The sequence below is a fragment of the Danio rerio genome, chromosome 1 (assembly GCF_049306965.1).
Source record: "Danio rerio strain Tuebingen ecotype United States chromosome 1, GRCz12tu, whole genome shotgun sequence".
NCBI classification, from domain to species: Eukaryota; Metazoa; Chordata; class Actinopteri; order Cypriniformes; family Danionidae; genus Danio; species Danio rerio.
The window spans coordinates 19,777,873-19,798,048 of NC_133176.1; the positions used below are offsets into that span (position 1 = coordinate 19,777,873).

Sequence of the window (20,176 nt, forward strand, 5' to 3'; positions counted from 1 at the left end):
AACTAGTTTTGTGTTTTTGAGTCTGTTTTGAATTTTGTTTGTTTATTTAAAAATCGTGTATGGAAATTCTAAATTAGATTTTTTTTATTTACGAAGAGTGTTTTAAATTTATAAATTGGATTTGTGTATGTTACGAATTTTGTTTTGAACTTACAAATTAGATCTGCGTATTTTTGAATCGTGTTTTGAATTTACAAATTAGATTTGTTTATTTACGAATTGTGTTTTGAATTTACAAATTGGATTTGTGTATTTTACAAATTGTGTTCTGTAAATATAGTATTATTTTGAGACTGATCTGACTCCATACCCATCTTGGTTGTCCAACTTGTGTATTGGAACATGGTCAACTTAGCTGTAAAAATAAGATTACTATAGTTCCCTGCAAGCTCTTTTTGTGCAATATTCTCACTGCAAATATCTGATTGGTGGATTTTTGTGTGTAGCATCATGGGTAATGTACTTTTCCACGCAAATTGTGCAGTTAAAAATAATAATTTAATGATTTAAATGAAGTGCTTACTTTAAAAAAAAAAAGCATCAGATGGCTATAACTAAATAATTTAGCATTGATTAACAACCTCAGCAAGAGGTTTATATAATTTTGTTTAAATCCCGGTGGAGAAAATGAACAGAGTTTTTACTTCTGGAAGCTTGACAGCTGCACTCTAAGAACCATTCATTCCTTCATATTTGTTTTTTGTTCTCTTCAGACAAAGACAATTCATATAAAACCATTACATAAAGTATGTCTTACATAGATTTCTCAATATAGTTACTGTAAACATTAAAACAAGGTATTCATACATACAAGTACTTCTGACCAACAATTTACAAAAAGTGCTTTATAAAAGACAATGATAATAACTTCCTGTTTGCTTCGATTGTGTTGAGGCAACAAATCACAGTTTCAGGGCTAAACACGGCTTCCATATTTGGTTATCAGTTTTTTGTTTCCTAAATAAAATTTGCTTATTTGAGTTCACCTCACATGTACACCTCAAACCGAGTCCACCTTCACCTGATTGTTGTTGGTCATGAGTGGGGAAGGTTTGCTTTTCAGTCTTTCCTGCGCTTCATTTGAACTTTCCCCAAAGAAGATTCTTGCAGTACATACGGAAACCACAATGCGTTTGTACTCTCGACGGAAGTTCTGGTTCAACACTCCATAGACGATTGCATTGAGGCAGCTGTTGAAGTACGCCATGAAATAACTTGCCACAAAGAGCCATTCGGGTATTAAAGGAACAACCCGCTCTGGAGAAATCGCTACCGCCAAACCGATGAAGTTTAATGGTGCCCAGCACACGGCAAAAAGCACAAAAACCACAAACATTGTGACAAAGTTTCGCACATCATGAGGTGTGATCTTGGGACGATTGTCAGGCTTGACTCGCCTTCGCACCTGTATGACCAAAACCCAGATCCGCAGGTAGCAGTAGGTAACGATCATGATGGGAAGGATAAAGTGGAAGAAGACCACGGCGATGGTGTACGCCGAGCTCGCCGACTGCTCGAATGTACAGGAATAAACCCGTGGGTCATACTGCAAGGAGCCCACAAACAAGTTGGGCACGATAGCGAGCACCGTCAAAGCCCAAATTAACAGTACGTAGCAGACTGAGTTTTTGTCACTGTACAGCTTGTCATACTTGAGGCTGTGGCATATATAGCAGTAGCGATTAATTGCGATGCCGGTGATGTTGAAAATGGAGCCGATTACACTGACGCCCATTAGAAAGCCACTGATCTGGCAGTGCATGTAGCCCAGGTTCCAGCCCCGGTGAAATATGGAGGTCAAGACCAGCGGATATGGGTAAATGGCCACCACCAGGTCCGCCACTGCCAAACTCACCACAAAAATGTTACCTGTGGGACACACAAACAAAAAGAAATAATGGGTTTTGGCATTGACACACTTTACTAAAATCTTGCAAAAAGTGACAACATCATTGTCCCCTTGATTTGTCTATTAAAAAAAAAGGAGTTTGAATACACTGAAAATTTTACAGATTACTAGCCAGGGGTGCATTTCCGTCGTTACAAACATAGTTTGTTGATTTGCGGTTTCCCAAATCTGTCGTTTCACAAACTGCATCGCAAACTTGTACGCTTGAAACTAAACCTCTAGAGCTATAGCTAGAATCCTAGTTCCTGGTTGTGTTCTATTCTCCGTTATCCCAATATGCCCTATTCATTTAGACCAGTGGTGCTCAACCCTGTTCCTGGAGATCGACCTTCCTGCAAAATTCAGCTCCAACCCTGATTAAACACACCTGAACCAATTAATTAGGACCTGAACAGCACTTGATAAATACAGGCAGGTGTATTTGATATGGGTTGCCACTGAAATCTGCAGGGAGGTCGATCTCCAGGAACAGGGTTGGTCACACCTGATTTAGACCATTCTAACATTTAAACTTGGAATGATAAAAAATTATTAAAGTCATCTCTCTAATTTGCTTTCAAAGTACTTTTACAGTTCAGTTCATTTTGTATACAGTTCATACAGTTATATAATGATAATAATATTAATTATTATTATTATTATTATTATTATTATTATTATTATTATTATTATTATTAAATAGTTTTTTTTTCATTTCTTAATAAGCAGCCCACCATAAATTGGGCCTACAACCATTAACAACTGATATGATTTATGATGAGATCAGAATAAGTGTTAGCTACGTGATTTTATATAGTATATTCTTAATAATATTTTTAAAAGAAACATATATAGGTCCTTTATGTGTCTTTTACATATATTTCAATAAACATAGAAAACGAGTGCATGTTTTTATCAAAACTAATATTGTTTTTTTTTTTTAAATGAGTGCATGTAAAACAATAATTTGCACAAAAAATTATGGGGTTTTACTACTTTAAGAAGTAGTTACTCCACCCCGTTTAGAACATCATTACAAACATTTTACTCTATAACTAACATGGTTCAAATGATGGATCTGCGACAGAGAAACTATGCTTTTAAGAAACACTCATCACTACATTGTTCTTTTCCCAAACGATACATTGTACTATGATAGTTCAGCCGCGAATTCTGTCATTGTTACTGTCTTTCATTGATTAAATAACTCGTTTAACAAAGGATTTAGAAACCATTATAGGTGTAAAAACAATATTGAAAGCAACATTTGCTTACTATTTTATTTGATCAATTTAGCCATTCATGTACAATAGTTTTTAAAAGTCAAATGGCTCTATTTTAACGATCTAGGTGCAGTCTGAAGCACAAAATACATTAAGGGTGTGTCCGAATCCACTTTTGCTTTTTAAGGATGGAAAAATACAGTCTGCAACCTAGTGCATGTTCTAACAGGGTTGGGCTTATTCTCTTGATGAGTTATGGGTGTGTTTTGAGTATAACATGCATTAAATCAATCAGAGTCTCCCATTCCGAGTCTCTATGGCGCGACAGTTAATGGTGTCGCGCCATAGAGCATTTGCTATTTACACAGCAGATTTAGTAAGTTAAAAAACTGGATGCTTCACTAGCGGGAAAATAGTTATACAAACCATCTGTAGCGCAAGGACAAAGAATGAGCCTCCTCCATTTGGCCTCTTTAATTTCTCTTCCTCTTTACTCTCACTCTTTACTCCTTTATTTTCTTGGATAAGGAAACGGTGTTGTTCCCACACCACTGAAGACATCCAAAAGCCTACATATTTAATTCTGTTTGTTAAGCTCAAAGATTTGCAGCAAACTATAATAAATGAACAATAATAACAGAGTGTGGTCAAAAAAGTTATATCTAAACAGGTTATATTCTTATGGCCCAGATGGTCATGCATATGTCTCCAAAACCTGACAAGTGGAAAAAAAAAAACTTTTTATTAAAGCAAATATAAATATGCATGTAATGAATAATACTGCTAACAATAATAACATTATGTGAAGGCAAATTGTCATGAATAAACTGAAAAAGTCCCCTCAAGGTGAAGACATGCAGGTAGTAGTTTTTGTATTTATGTAGAAAATAATAATACTTGTAACATTGTAATCCTTATTTTTTTTTTGATATGTAAAGATATTAATGTGTTACTGTACATCCTGTGTGCATTGACCTGCATGGGAGCATAATCAACGCGCTCAGCGCTGGACTTTAAACTAGCTTTCAGTTGGTCAGTTTCAGTGTCTCAAAAATAGCAACGTGCCAACAATGTGGCTTCACAAACCTCCTTTAGACTGAAACAAAGTGGCGCAAATGGATTTGCTATTTAATGGACTTGTTATTTAAACAACATGGCGCAAAAAATAAAAATTAGGGTTGCGCTGGTCTGAAAATAGCAACAAATCGTGTCAAACACATCTTGCCCCTTATTGTGCCGGGTGTTTGGTAGGGCCTAATGTAAAATGGAATAACATTAGACCCTGTTTGACTTGAATCCTTTGATATATACTTAAAACTAATTCATTTATATAGTTAAAATTCTCATGTTCATGGCATTCATTTATTGGTCATGCACCAACATGTAAAAAAATCATTGCTATTTAAATTTAACATTTATTTCATGCAAAGATATATTTTTTTTTTTGTTTTTTTATATTTTTTGTAATAATGAAACATATATATTGTTTATAATTCTTAATTTACAGTGAAAAATCTTAATGATTTATGCTTTAGGGTGTATCAATTTCTTAAGCATATGTCCAAAGTTATAACCAAATAATTCATCCCTAAATGGATTTTGCTGTTAAACAACATCAACAAAACATTTTTCTAAAGTATATTGTAGTCTCATGTAATGGAATCAAATGCACAGAGTTCCCACCTCAGTGTGCTATAAATATTTTTCAGCTTTTAGATGCATCCTACGTAGCAGCTCTTCCATTTTATCAGGAATGGAATGGAATATGTTTACTAAGTCTTTCAGGAATCCAATAAAAATTTTATTACCCTATAAGCATGAGCTGCACTCTAAACATTTGCATCCATTTATCTACAGAATGTGCGCTCTACATAAAGGGGGCTGCACATGTGTGTTTATAACTGTGTGAATGTGCACTTATTAATTAGTTTCCCCCATTGTGTGGATGGTTAGACACAGCCAATAGCTGATGGCTGCATTAGAGAAAGAGTTCGGGCGGTTTTAATGAATGCACATCTCTAATTGCCGCCAGGCACGAGGACTTGACATTGTGTGTAAAGCTGAAATAATTAACTTTGTAATCAAGAGGGAAACACTTAAGGCGGCTGCAGCTGCAGTTGCACTTTTATATAGCTTTGAAGCGTGTGTAAGAAAACACATTAAATTACACTTTATGTCTCATACACTGAAATGCACAAAATGAAAAGGGAAATAAAGGTGTACTGTTTGTGTATAGTACAGTTCAGGGAGCAGGCAAACTCTGTCGGTTTAAATCCAGATTAAAGACATTTGTTTGCACTAGCATACACATAAAGCACAAATACATAACTTTGAAATCCAAACCCTCTAAAGCAGGGGTGCCCGATCTTTTTCTATAAAAGGCTAAAAACCAAAGTTGAGTAAGAGCTGTGGGCCGAAGCGAAATATACCAAACCATATTACATTAAATTAGACATGAGTAATTTCCTAATTTATTTCATTCATTCATAGATTTTCTTGTCGGTTTAGTCCCTTTATTAATCCACTGTCGCCACAGAGGAATGAACTGCCAACTTATCCAGCAAGTTTTTATGCAGCGGATGCCCTTCCAGCCGCAACCCATCTCTGGGAAACATCCACACACACATTCTCACACACACACTCATACACTACAGACAATTTAGCAACCCAATTCACCTGTACCGCATGTCTGTGGACTGTGGGGAAACCGGAGCACCCGGAGGAAACCCACAAGAACGCAGGTAGAACATGCAAACTCCACACAGAAACACCAACTAGCGACCTTCTTGCTGTGAGGCGACAGCACTACCTACTGCGCCACTGCTTCGCCCTCCTAATTTATTTGTTAACATTTGAACCTAACTAGAAAGCATTGTTTAAAACACAATAATTAATGTTGCAGTAGAATTTTTAGCATTTTATAATGAACAGATAATAGTAAAAACACAAACAATCTCATTTATAACACAGAGGAGTTCAATGCTGAATACACTAGTTGAGCTGCTCCTGGCTTTGCCTCATTTTGCTCGCCGATGTCTCATCTTCTGTCTGTCAAGTGACAGTAGTTACATTTTAAAAGTCTGATTCATTTACCTTTAAATGAAATATTTAATTTTAGTTGGCTTTTTTTGTAGCTCCTCAAGTAAACAAAGATTAAATCTTAATGACTATCTGTGTCAAAGACATTCGTTCCAATCAACTCCTCATCATTCTCTCTCTCTTTTCAGATGCAATGGTAGGTCCAAACCAAATGTTACTATGGACCAACTTTGGCTAGGGGCCCTACTTTGGGCACCTCTGCTCTAAAGGATTGTTAGGCTGTATTAAACAGGACAACTGCAACTGGGATCACTTCCCAGAAAAACAAAGATGGAATGGCATCTACGCTCATGTTAGTATGCCTGTTTCTCGTGAATAATCGTGAATCTGGCCAGTATCCAGAGCAGATGATTACTGTAGTCATTGATGGGTCAAGAGTGCTCTTTACTTCCATCAACCATTTTGTTTCCTTGCCAACTGTCACCTTCAGTGGAGCTTTTCATCAGTGACTCTGCTTACAATAGTATCTATACTAAACTGAACAGAATATGTTTTAAGTTTGCCAGAACTACAGAAAATCTACTGTGTTGTACAAAAATATTGTCATAGACAGATTGGGGCGACACAACAGCTCAGTGGTTAGCACTGCCGCCTCACAGCAAGAAGATTGGTGGTTTGAGCCCCAGCTAGGCCAGTTAGCATTTCTGTGTGGAGTTTGCATGTTCTCCCTGTGTTAGCGTGAGTTTTTTCAGGGTGCTCCGGTTTCCCAAACAATCCAAAGACATGCGCTATAGGCAAATTCTGTCCAAAAACTTCCCAGTACTTGGTTGTGGCTGGAAGGGCATCTGCTGTGTTAAACCTATGCTGGATAAGTTGGTGGTTCATCCCGCTGTTGCGACCTCTGATGAATAAAGGAACTAAGCTGAAGGAAAATGAACGAATGAATGACATTAAATATTTACATTTAAATTTTATTCATTTAGCAGATGCTTTTATCCAAAGCGACTTACAAATGAGGACAAGGAAACAAATATCATTATTGCTATTTATTCTCTGTTCTTTGTCTATGTAAGCTGCTTTCTGAACACTCTACATTGTGAAAAAAACACTATAGAAATAAAGATGAATACAATTTCTTTCCCCTGCACACTACTAAAACCATTTGAACAGATTTATTTTCTCTTATTTTTTTCCAACCCAAAATTCTGACATGCTTCAGACTATGAAGACAGCAAAGTCTGCATTTAACTGACTGCATTATCTGATGCCGATTAGCTGATTTTTCTGTTGGACAACAACTGTAGTCTTTGTGACGTCACAATGTCAGTGATGGAAAAATCATTAAGACAGCTTGTCTGTCTGAACCACGTGCTAATAGTTACATTGAAAATACAATCTAAAGTGTGGGATCATTTTTAAATGGTGAAGGATGATCTCAAAAGGCTGCCTGAAAGCTCTGTAGTCAAACATTGGTCAGTCACCAACATTGTGTAAAACATTTTAGTAGGCTTGCTGTAGTCCGTCAGCATTACTGGTTTTACACATTGTTTTTCCATATTGCATGCATATTGTAGAAAATATTTTTTTTTTTTCATTTCTCAGATTATCCCTGATTTTCTGTTAGTATGTTGTGTATGCTTTGCCTAAAGAGATGTTACATTATTTACCTTAAAGTCATTCTTTACCATATATATTTTTATTCTTTACTATATTTTGCATAGGCGAGGCAGTGGCGCAGTAGGTAGTGCTGTCGCCTCACAGCAAGAAGGTTGTTGGTTCGAACCTCGGCTCAGTTGGCGTTTCTGTGTGGAGTTTGCATGTTCTCCCTGCCTTCACGTGGGTTTCCTCCGGGTGCTTCGGTTTCCCCCACAGTCCAAAGACATGCGGTACAGGTGAATTGGGTAGGCTAAATTGTCCGTAGTGTATGAGTGTTTGTGTGGATGTTTCCCAGAGATGGGTTGTGGCTGGAAGGGCATCCGCTGTGTAAAAACTTGCTGGATAAGTTGGCTTGGTTCATTCCGCTGTGGCAACCCCGGATTAATAAAGAGACTAAGCCGACAAGAAAATTAATGAATGAACGAATATTTTGTATGCTCTGTCAAATTATATGTTAACCGAAACTGGCCTTTGAGGAGAAACTAATGAGGCACTTTGCAGAAAAAGCTTTCTTGGACAAGAAATATGCAGCAGAAACAATAAAAATAATGTGTGTCTCTCGCTTCTGATTTCCTGTGTAACCATTTAAGAAAACATATAGGGGCCTATGGAGGTCTCTACGCATGTGCATTTAACTGGTCCAGTTCTTCTGTGTAGAAAAAAGGAACTAGAGACGGTGCAGAAAAGTTGACAGAGAGAACTCGCCTTCTCCTTCTGTGTATATAAACTGGATCTTTAGTCCTAAGAAAACACTCGCAGATCGCCTGGTGTTTTCTCTTGGATAGCATTGTAAAACCAATAGGACACAGTTGTGCGACCCAGGGCCCTAATCGAATTATTCATTTGTACTTAATAAATTACAAATATTTTTGAAATTGATCTCAGTCTCAGTTTGTATCGAACACACATTGAATAATAGATCACTTATTCCATCAATATGCATGTTGATGAATATGCATTTCGTGATAATCTAGCACAGCTCATTGATAGGGAGCTGAACTCTCCTTCCTCTCTAAACAGTATTGGATGAACACAATATGTAGCATATTCCTCTTTATTTTTCTACTTTGGAGAAAAGAGCAAAACAAAGCATCACTGCTTGAATTGACTCTGAAATGTTTTTCATTTTTTCCCCGAATGAATGCAAGGTTTGTATACCTGACAAAATTTTTGGATACGAATCAAGAAAAAAAATTTCGGACTTCGGTGTACAAACGTTTTTGTATATGAAAACATATTCAGTGCTCAGCATAAATGCGTACACCCCTCTTAGGTCTCACTTTTAATTTAATATTTTTTAATGTATGCTTTACAACAATATAATTATGTACTTTATCTGTATTTATATTATATCAAAAGGAACTAATTAAACAAAAAAAATAGAAACAAACATAAAAAAGTTACAATTTTGTAGTTTGTAAATTCTTTGCAATAACTAGTTGGAGTTTATCTGTATTATCTGTCTATTCCTAAATTTGTTAGGAGACCAAACACTTAATTTAATAGATATAAATGCTTAACAAAACTGTTTTGTTTAAATGCACCAAAAAATTGTCTATATTCACTGAGAAATGGATATAGACATATTTAATTTCAAAAACCTATGCATTTATTCATGCTGCGCACTGTAGCTCCACATAATATTCAGGAAGGGAGTTTTCTTGAGAATCAATGTCATCTTTCATAGGTCACTAGCATATAATCATCCTTAAAGTTAGTTTTAAAAGGTCTTATTTGCCTTCAAGGCAAATCCTTAGAAAACAGGATGTTGACAAGTCATTGAGAAATGGCCACATGCACACATCTCTGCATGTCTGCTGTCTCAAAGCCCCTCGCAATGTCAGCATGTATCAGTCGTGTTGTCAAAGCGCAGAACACAAGCACTAATTTGCGGGCAGTGGTGGTCTGTCTTCACCATTAGCTTCCATTGGCTTGAAGCAAAGCTGTCACTCATGCATCCTCTCAAGCACAACACTGACATGCAATCCACATGGGGGCTCGTGCACGCAACATTCTCACCGTTTGCACAAATATCATCCACACTTTTCAGGCAAATAACCTTGGCTGTTCTTAAATACCAGAGGTCGTTTCTCTGGGCATCCTCTAAGGAAGAACAATACGGTTTACAATGAGAACGGGATCTGTGGCTTAAAGAGAGCCCGCCCCCATTTCACCTTATATTGTCATGTAAAGCTTAAAGGAATAGGTCACAAAGACACTCACAGGTACACACATACACACACACACACATACACACACACAGTTGTAATCTATTCTCTCATTTAGAAATTCTGTAATTCTCTAAAATATATTTAAATATTTTTTTTGTTTTATTTATTAATACAGGGACAATGTACAACATGACATGTTATAAAGCTAATTTACATCTGTAGTCCCTGAGCAGGATGTTGTAGCAAAATTAACAATATTTAAGTAAAAATAGGGCAGCATGGTGGCTCAGTGGTTAGCACTGTCGCCTAACAGCAAGAAGATTGCTGGTTCGAGTCGCAGCTATGCCAATAGGCATTTTTTTGTGTGGAGTTTGCATGTTCTCCCTGTGTTTGTGTGGGTTCCTTCTAGGTGCTCCAGCTTCCCTCACAGTCCAAAGACATGCGCTATAGATGAATTGAATAAACTAAACTGACCGTAGTGTATAGGTTTGTGTAAATAAATGAGTGTGTGGGTGATTCCCAGTACTGGGTTGCGGCTGGAAGAGCAGCTGCTGTAAAACATATGCTGAAATAGTTGGCGGTTCATTTCACTGTGGTGACCATTGACAAATAAGGGACTAGGCTAAAGGAAAATGAATGAAAGAAATAAAAAAAAAGTGCAATACACACTTACAGTACACACATACATACATTATAGTCAATAGGATTAAATCAAATCAATGATTACATATTTGATTTTCCTTAAGCCAAAATATAAGCACAATTTTTAAAATATTAAAAGTGGCTCTCTCTAACATAGCCTAGTATTTTATTCCATTTCTCTGCTGCTCTAACTGAAAAAAAAATAGACACTTTTCATCTTTCCATGTTTCTAAGTTGCAGAAGTCATTATGGTTGGGTAAACTTAGAGCAGAGTAAATAGGAGAATACAACAAACTATTTTTTTACAATCTTATTTGCACAAATAATAAAGCAAAACTACACGATGATGTTTTAAAGACTTTCAGAAAAAGGAGAAAAAAAAGTGCGAGACTGATAACGGCAGTCAGAGGAGAGAATAACTACAAATCTACTGTCCTGTCCCATAGACGCTGTATTAGCAAAACCTTGCACAAGTGGTAACTCATTTTCTATTTGTAATTTGAAGCAAATATGATATACTACATACATAAATATATATATATATATCAATGTTCATATGTTTTTTAAAAGTCTAAATATATAAAACTTTCAAGGATTTAAGATGCTGATGACCGTGTCATAACAGGCTTGTGAAAAGGGTCCATTGTCCAAAAAACAGTTCTCTTTAGTTTAACTGAACAATGACCTCTAACCAATGACCTAATCAATCTTGTATTATCCTTAAAAAAAAAAAAAAAAAATTCACACATTGTTTGAGAGGTGGTGGTGCAAGAACATTAAATATTCTATACATTAAACACACATCAGCATAAAAAAAAATAAAAAAATGAAATGTCAGTAATTTATGTTGTTGAATATAATTAAAGTTTTGATAACTCCATGGCTTTTTAGCTAAAATGTTTTTTTAATATAACAAAATATATTATATTTATGAGTTGGACTACAAAAGCTTTATCTATATGAAGCTGATTGTGTGATACATTCATTTATTCATTTCCAACTGCAACCTATCTGTGGGAAACATCCATACACACTCATTCACTATGGTCAATTTAGCCTACCCACTTCACCTGTTACGCTGTAAACGTATTTGGACTGTGGGAGAAACCGGAGCACCTGGAGGAAACCAATGAGGCAGAAAATGCGAACTCTGCACAGAAACGCCAACTAACCCAGCCGATGCTTGAACCAGCGACCTTCTTGCTGTGAGGCGACAGCACTACCTATTGCACCACCACGTCGCCCTTGTATGATACAAATGTCAAAATATAGAATATACTGTATTATATAGTATATAGTTACATAACTATTTATGAGATCATAGTGTTGAGCAGGAAATGAATTAAAAGTATGTGGGTATATTGGTGTCAATCAAAGTGTAGTTTGAATGTAATCTGATAATTGTATATATTTTGTTTATATGACAATGAAAAATAACACATCAAAATGAAGAATGCTTTATTGAATTACACAATACTGCAATATTGCAAATACACAACGCTATCTCACGGCTATTTGTAACTTTTTTTGATTCAGTGACTAATTCGTATGATCTCATTTGTACAATTTAGTACGATTTGCTTATCCTCAATGATGGTTGGGTTTAGAGGTGGGGTTTGGTGTCATGCCTCCTTTTTAAAATTGTACATACTCTTATTTCGACTGAGGTAGCCACTACAACTGACAAAACATAAAATACTTATGATTCCTCATGAGATCAGGCTGGAATAAACAAACATCAAAATTTGCTTAGCATTTAGTGAATTGTATATATTTATAGTCTATATAGTCTTTTCGATAAACAAACAATTGAATTTAATATAAAAATCCCTTATTTGTTTAATTTGATGAAGACACAATATGGGACATCTTGTCTTTCTAATTGGCTAAAAAAACTTTAGCTAAAAAAAAAAAAGAGGAAAAAAACACTTAAGAAAGAACCCCATGTTTATATTCCATGTTCCATGTTTGGGCTAATTTTCATTTCTGTGGAGAACTCCATTAAGGGCCTCAAACTAAATCTAAGCATGCATTTACCCACAGAGCCACTCAAATGTTCACAAAACAAGTTCACTTTGAATCTTCCAATCTGCAAGCGGTCACAATTTGTCCTAGACTCAGGACCTCGGATGGAGCCGTTACAGGTTAAGCCTTGATGCACACTGACAGCAGAGGTTACTGGGGTTGTCTCCATCTCGACTTCACTAGTGCACTCAGCTTATTTGTGACTAAGAGGGGTAGATGATGGAGGCTTGCGAGACTTCGTTCTCACGGACAGAAGGAGGAATGAAAGAAATCAAAGAATTGTCCTTGACAAAGTCAAACTGTCAAGTCCTAGGGGAATGTAATGCCATCGGCCCGGCTTTGCTGCCAGTCTGTGAGTTTGGGTTATCAGAGCGATTAAGGTGTCACTCAAACCATTTTATTTAGCTTACAGGCAATAGAAGTTTGGGTCATGGAAGACATTCCTCATTTTCGCTTATTATTCGTTCCAGTTGGGTTCCAAACTCTGAAATGTTTTCCCTTGTGGGATTCCAGGCTGTGAGCGCTAGCAAGAGTGACAAGTGAAAGAAGGATATTACTGGAAAGATACGAGTCTTTTGTGTGTGACTGCCCTTAAATATATGGCTCCTAACATTTCTTGTAGCCACTACACACACAGAAAGAGAGAGAGAGAGAGAAGGAGAGAGAGAGAGAGAGACAGAGAGAGAGAGAGAGAGTTCTTGTAAAACATCATCAACGCTGCTCCTATAGAGTGGAAGAACTATGGTGTCAATTTTTATGCAAAAAGTGAAAGCGAGTTAGCATTTTAGCAGTTCTGGTTTCTTCGTCGCAAAGTCAATGGGCTTTTTGAATGGGATTTTGGTTAAACCAGGAAGCGAGTTAGCATTTTAGCAGTTCTGGTTCCTTCGTCCCAAAGTCAATAACTATGTTTCTATCCAAAAATGCAAATGAACTTAATGCGCATAACTGGATTATTGCATAAAAGACAAGCGAATAAAGCAGCGTTTCCATCCAACAAGTCAAAAGCCCCTTTCACACAGTGATACCGGTAAATATCTGGAAAATTTCCGGAAAGACTTTACCGGTATATTGAAAAAAGCGCTGTTCACACAGGCGAGGACGTTACGGAAATTTTCCGGAAAAGAGCATTCACACATCCATTCCAAAATACCGGTAAATTCTGACATCATTCACCACAAATGAGCTTTAAACGGCTGAGCTTGTATTTGTAAACATTTGACTAAATTACAAACTCTGTGGATGATCAATATTGTGAACAACTTTCGCAGGATCACTTTCGCATGTCGAGATGTTCATAATATGTGCGTGTGCTGGCGCTCATAGGCGCACGCAAAGCTTGAAGGTAAACAAACAACGGCTTATCATAAGCATCTCATCGATGATTATTTACACAGTTGGCTTTAAGAAGAACATATAAACGTGATCTGACTAACTTCTAGCAGCTAAATGTGTCTGGAAAAATATTAAAAGGCTTTTATCCTCACAAACCGCGCGGACGTAAATGCGTCTGACTGTTGTGATTGGCTAAAGCAGATGTCTCACGTCAGCACGTTCTAGACGTGCATGCGCTTATTACGGGAATCTTCCTTCTGCATTCACACAGCGCAGCATTCCGGCAAATTGCCGGTAATGTTACAACTTCTCTTTCCGGAAAATAGCCAGAACGAATTTACCGGTATTTTCAAAAAGGACCTGTTCACACATACAACCTTTCCGGGAAATTGCCGGCAATTTTCCGGAAAGGTCTGTATGTGTGAAAGGGGCTAAAGCGAACCAAATTTTCACTTCCTAATTAACTGGAGGCGCAGTAGGTAGTGCTGTCGCCTCACAGCAAGAAGGTCGCTGGTTCGAACCTCGGCTCAGTTGGCGTTTCTGTGTGGAGTTTGCATGTTCTACCTGCCTTCGCGTGGGTTTCCTCTGGGTGCTCCGGTTTCCCCCACAGTCCAAAGACATACGGTACAGGTGAATTGGGTAGGCTAAATTGTCCGTAGTGTATGAGTGCGTGTGAATGTTTCCCAGAGATGGGTTGTGGCTGGAAGGGCATCCGCTGCGTAAAAACTTGCTGGATAAGTTGGCGGTTCATTCCGCTGTGGCGACCCCGGATTAAGCTGACAAGAAAATAAATGAATGGATGAATGAATAATTAACTGGCACCAAAGATAAACAGTAAAAAAGGAATTTGCTGCAGTAGGAGAAGTTGCGTCAATCTTTTCTTCATCTAATAAATGACTTGCACCTTAGAGCCCTGCATTGGGCTCACACATACACTCTGCACTCTGACTATTTCAACACTGTTGATAAGCCGTGGTGGGCATTCCTCTCGGTCTCTCACTGAATACATCGACCAATCACAACAGGCTGGGTCATCTTACAAATCATTGCAGATTAGCATCATGCCAAGGAGGGGTTTGGGAACAAAAAAAAAAAAAAAAAAAAAAAAAAAAAAAAATCGCTGAATGAATCATATTTGTGTCGTTGGGATAATTAGATAAAAGTAAATGCATATTTTAAGACAATGATAGTGTTTTTTGATCTTGCATGCATATCAGACTGTTGCTTGAGACCCCCAAAATCAAAATATTATCCTTTTTAAGGCATAATAGGGGCCCTTTAAACAATATTTTTATTGTGCAAATCAGCTTTTGCTTTGCAAGTTGTAACTATTTTTAAAATATTTTCCAATGTTGTTTAAAATATACATATTTTTTCAATTCTTTTCAAAACAAATAAGATTTTTTTAATATATTTGACTTACTAATTATTTTTATGCACTAAACATTGACAAAAGATAAATTTGTCGTTTCAAACAGGGAAGTTCAGGTGACTAAAAGGATGATCAGTTCCAACCAAGATGTGTTCTGTGTCCTCCTGTCCTTCTAAATTCATTCTTCTAAAGCATCCTGACAAGACTGGTCTTCACAGGGACACACATCCATTCTTGGAATTGGGAAAGGGCTTCTGTACTCTTCTATCCTGGATGCATCACATTAGCCCACGCATATCTTCTCTTTCAGGATCTTCTATCTAACGTATGGAATGAGCATTCACATATGTTAAAGGTCATGGCTGCTTTAGGCATGGACCAACTCATCATGTGAGCTCAACATCCTTGAAACACCAAAGTCTCAATTAGGGCAGAAAGCCTGGGGTTAATGCCCAAAATGAGCAATAGTCCAGAAGTTCATTGTATCGACAAGGTCAAAACATGTGGCAGAATCCTTCCGGCAGGTCATTATGCATAACCTTCAGGATAATATATGATAATTTATGTTAATTCCTTACAAATATGACTACATTTCAATATGTCAAGGCATGCCATTTTACAAATGCATCAGCTGAGAAAGACAGCACTGTAACTGTACGCATACATCACATTTACACTTCACTACTTCACATATAACTTTACGATGATCGCATCTCTCTACTTTACATATAAACACGCTTTCTGAGCTCTGGAAATGGGTGAAGTTTTGATTGAGTAAAACCCTGTATGGATTCAGTGACACATTTTAGGAATGTCAGCATGACTGAATTTAATGCAACAGTCAAATTATTTTCATGAGATCAATATCTACGTTTCCACCCACCTATTTTTATGCGCATTTTGGATATGCGCATAAAAAAGGTTGATGGAAACGGCAAGATGCGTACAAGTTTTAAAAAAGCGCATGAAAAACATATGCTGAGTAGGTTACAATTTTATTGGATAAGAAAAGAGTCACATAAACTATGATGGAAACACTTTACTGAACAAATTCCTGTATGCGCATTAAAAAAGATCATGTAATTTTGTTATAAGACATCATGTCATGGTAAAAATGTGTGTGAATGGACAAACCATCAGGCTGAGCACACTGTAAAACATCTGAAATGTTGTTTTGGTCATTCTAAAATGTCAGTATTAGTGTTATTATATTATTAATTACTTCTAAAACTGTTCTTCTAGAAGAGCATCCGCATCTGATGCCTTCACTGCGTTCACTGGTGTCAGCATACTGTCTTCTGAGGAGCAAGTCATTTATTTAATAAAGAAAAATTTTACACAGCTTCTCCTACTGCATCAAATTCCATTTTTACTGTTGATATTTGGCATCCGTTAACCAAGAACTGACAATTTTGTTGTCTTTGACTACTTGGATGGAAACACTGCTTTTATTTGCATGTCTTTTATGCGATAATCTAGTTTTGCGCATAAATTTAATTTGCATCTTTAGATGGAAACATACAGTAGCTAATGGTTCTGGAAAATCTGCATTTGTTCAGTGATGCAGTACGTATAAGAGAAGAGGTTTCCAATTCTATTACTGGAGGGCCAATAACTGGCACATTTTTGAATAAATTTGACCTCAGTAACGTGACCCCTCAAAACTGTAAACTTTTCTATACAGACAGTGATCATCCAGATGAGAATTTCTTTCACAAATATCAGCTAAAACTAATCAATCCCTGACATTTGAATCTCTTTGCTGATCTTTAAACCCCCGCTAAAATGAGCTATAGTTTTGTCTCTGTTCAATGACAGTGCCCGTTTCATTTATAAGCGAGAGAGGGTTTAGCTCGACCTGAGGTGAAAGTTGATTGTGGACTATCCAGTGGCATTTTTCAACTCAAGAAAATCATGTAATAAAAGGAAAAGAAAAGCAAGTGGCAAATGGAAAGAAAAAAAGCATTTGCCAAATGATTTTTTAAAAAGCCATTTAAATGCATTTTAAATGATTCATAAATATACATTTTTATTGTTTGATTAATCAGCATTTTAAAACATGAATAAAATAAATAAATTATAAAATTGTCTATTTATTTATACGTCAAAAAGTTATTTTTAATTGCACTGATTTATTGCTTTATTAAATGACATTTAAAAAAATGATTTAAATAAACACATTCAAATATGTCTATTTATTTGTCCATTAATTGTCCATTTAAACTGTGATTTACTTATACACATTTAATGATTCAATTATTCATTCATTCATTGTCTTGTCAGCTTAGTCCCTTTATTAATCCGGGGTCACCACAGCGGAATGAACCGCCAACTTATCCAGCAAGTTTTTGCACAGATGCCCTTCCAGCCGCAACCCATCTCTGGGAAACATCCACACACACACACATTCACACATACACTCATACACTACGGACAATTTAGCCAACCCAATTCACCTGTACTGCATGTGTCTGGACTGTGGGGGAAACCGGAGCACCCGGAGAAAACCCACGCAAACGCAGGTAGAATATGCAAACTCTACACAGAAACGCTAACTGAGCCGAGGATCGAACCAACAACTTAGCGACCTTCTTGCTGTGAGGTGACAGCACTACCTACTGTGCCACTGCTTCGCCCTGATTCAATTATAAAATTGATAATTTGATTCTTAATTTTATTTCTAACCAGCACTCCTGGTTCTCCATAGTTTCCAACCACTTGCTTTAAAAAATATAGTAAATCCAATTAATCATTTTTGAATCTTTAACATTATAAAATCACCACTGATCAAAATCATTTAAATTTTAAAGAGATTAAAGAAAGAAAACGCTTTCTTACCCGCAATTATTACATAACTGTGTAACGTGTTAGCTAATATAAAAATAATAAGTCTGCCGTTTCTTCTTTGTACCACAAAAAGAATAGCAAAAGCAACTGTGGAATAAGTAATGAATTGGAATCATTAAGTAAAACCACAGTCAGAATCATTACATAATAATTCGCTATTCACTTGGAGGTTTATTTATAGCATGAATCACCATCTGTTTTGTGGAGCCACTACAAGCTTCAAATAACTTGCAAAAATTCTCCGCATGACAAGCCACCAAACCGCACCTCAAGCGGGCATGTCTGTGTGTGTGTTTGTGTGTGTGTGTGTGCTCACAACTGAATGAATGTGGTTTCTAAAACACTCCATTGATAAAAATTAACGACTACAATAAAAAAGCTCTCAAAATGAATGGCAACGATTCTCCTGGCAAAACAGTGGATGGCTTTGAAAGCAACATGCATAATGACTCCAATTACAGTCAATGAAATAAAAACCTCTAGGTTTTCAGCTAATTATCAACCAATTACCCTTTCTCTTCAGCACCCACATAGTTGGCTGTGATCCCTTAATGTGCCTCTCTGAGACAAAAATAGGACAGGGATACTTATGACAAAAATAGCCTCATGAGAGCTTTTTTTTCCCAATCTCCAAGCTGATTACTGTGCCAGCGGAAGCACTTTCACCTATGCATTCTACCATAGCAGAAAGCCTGCATCAAGTTATTCGATATGGCCTGATATCATGTTTATAAACGAGAAAAGCAATCAGACGATAATGACAAGCTTCTCTCTCTCCCTCACGCTCAGTATACAGCTCCAAACAATTCTAAATCTGTCTGAAAACAAAGACGCTCTATATGAATATTAACAACAGCACTCCCACTTCAGAAGTTCATATAGAAAGGAAAAGCACAAATATATTTATAAAGGATTTTATTTACTGAATCTGAATGCACCATGGTGGATTCCCTCAAGGGCATAAACACAAAGCAGCAAGGTCAAATAGTTTTCAGTCACCGGGTTTAGTGCTGTACTCCGAGACAGCAAGGTGTTACATGGAGGACCGTGAGCACAGTAATCCGGCTGATTAACTCCCTTCAGTAAACAGTGTTGAAATTCAAAACCACCAACCCCTCCAACCATGATGCCATGCCGCTAGTGTTAAATTAAACTCAGGGAACAAGGGCACAGAGAGACACATTAACACATTAGCGTTTTACACACATGAAACCGCAGATGCCAGAAGCTTTCGAGAATCAGAAGTACCTCAGCATGGGTAACTATCCGGTATATGACATTGGCGTGTGAAGGATGGATTAAAATGCAACATGCCGCACATGACACAAGCAATTTAGCCACACACATCACTGCATCTCATAAGCAGAGAGGTGAAGGGGAGGTGAGTGATGTCTTATAAATGTCAAAAGATGTTTTCATAGATGTCTTCACTCCATGGTTCATTTGTCGATACGTTTATTCAGTCACCGTAAAGGTGCGCATGTGTGTGACACTCAATAAATATACTATATTAATAAATAAAATATACTGCACCTAGTAAGCTCTTTTTATGTTAATGTTTGTGTTTTGCTGTTTTTCTTTAATGTTATGTTGATTTGTGTTTTGTTTTTGTTTTCTATTGTTATTATGTGCCTGTAATGCATTGTGAGACCGCCTCCAAAATGAGATGGTACATCTCAAGTGGTTATTCTCAATAAAAAATTAAAAAAATCATGATAATACATGTGCTCAATAATCATTATTATGGTCATCATTTAAATGTTAATAATAAATATAGAAAGTAATAAAGCGCACATTATTAATACACATTTAGCACAGAAAGATTACATAATGTGTATATAATGCATTTATGATTTTGCTCTTGTCCTTGGCTGCATTTACAATATATATATATATATATATATATATATTAGGGATGTCCCGATTCAATTTTTTTGCACTGAAGTCCGAGTCATTTGACTTTGACTATCTAATGAGTATA

At 36.7% G+C, this 20,176-nt stretch overlaps 1 protein-coding gene across 1 annotated transcript in view; it reads right to left on the reverse strand.

The window, feature by feature from the left end:
- Positions 1-479: 479 nt before the first annotated feature.
- The window catches only part of mtnr1aa (melatonin receptor 1A a), a 91,095-nt gene continuing 71,398 nt past the window's right edge, over positions 480-20,176 (reverse strand). The window contains 1 exon segment of the mRNA NM_131393.1: positions 480-1,869. Within this exon segment, the coding sequence (NP_571468.1) occupies positions 1,001-1,869 (869 nt within the window). The 3' untranslated portion in view covers positions 480-1,000.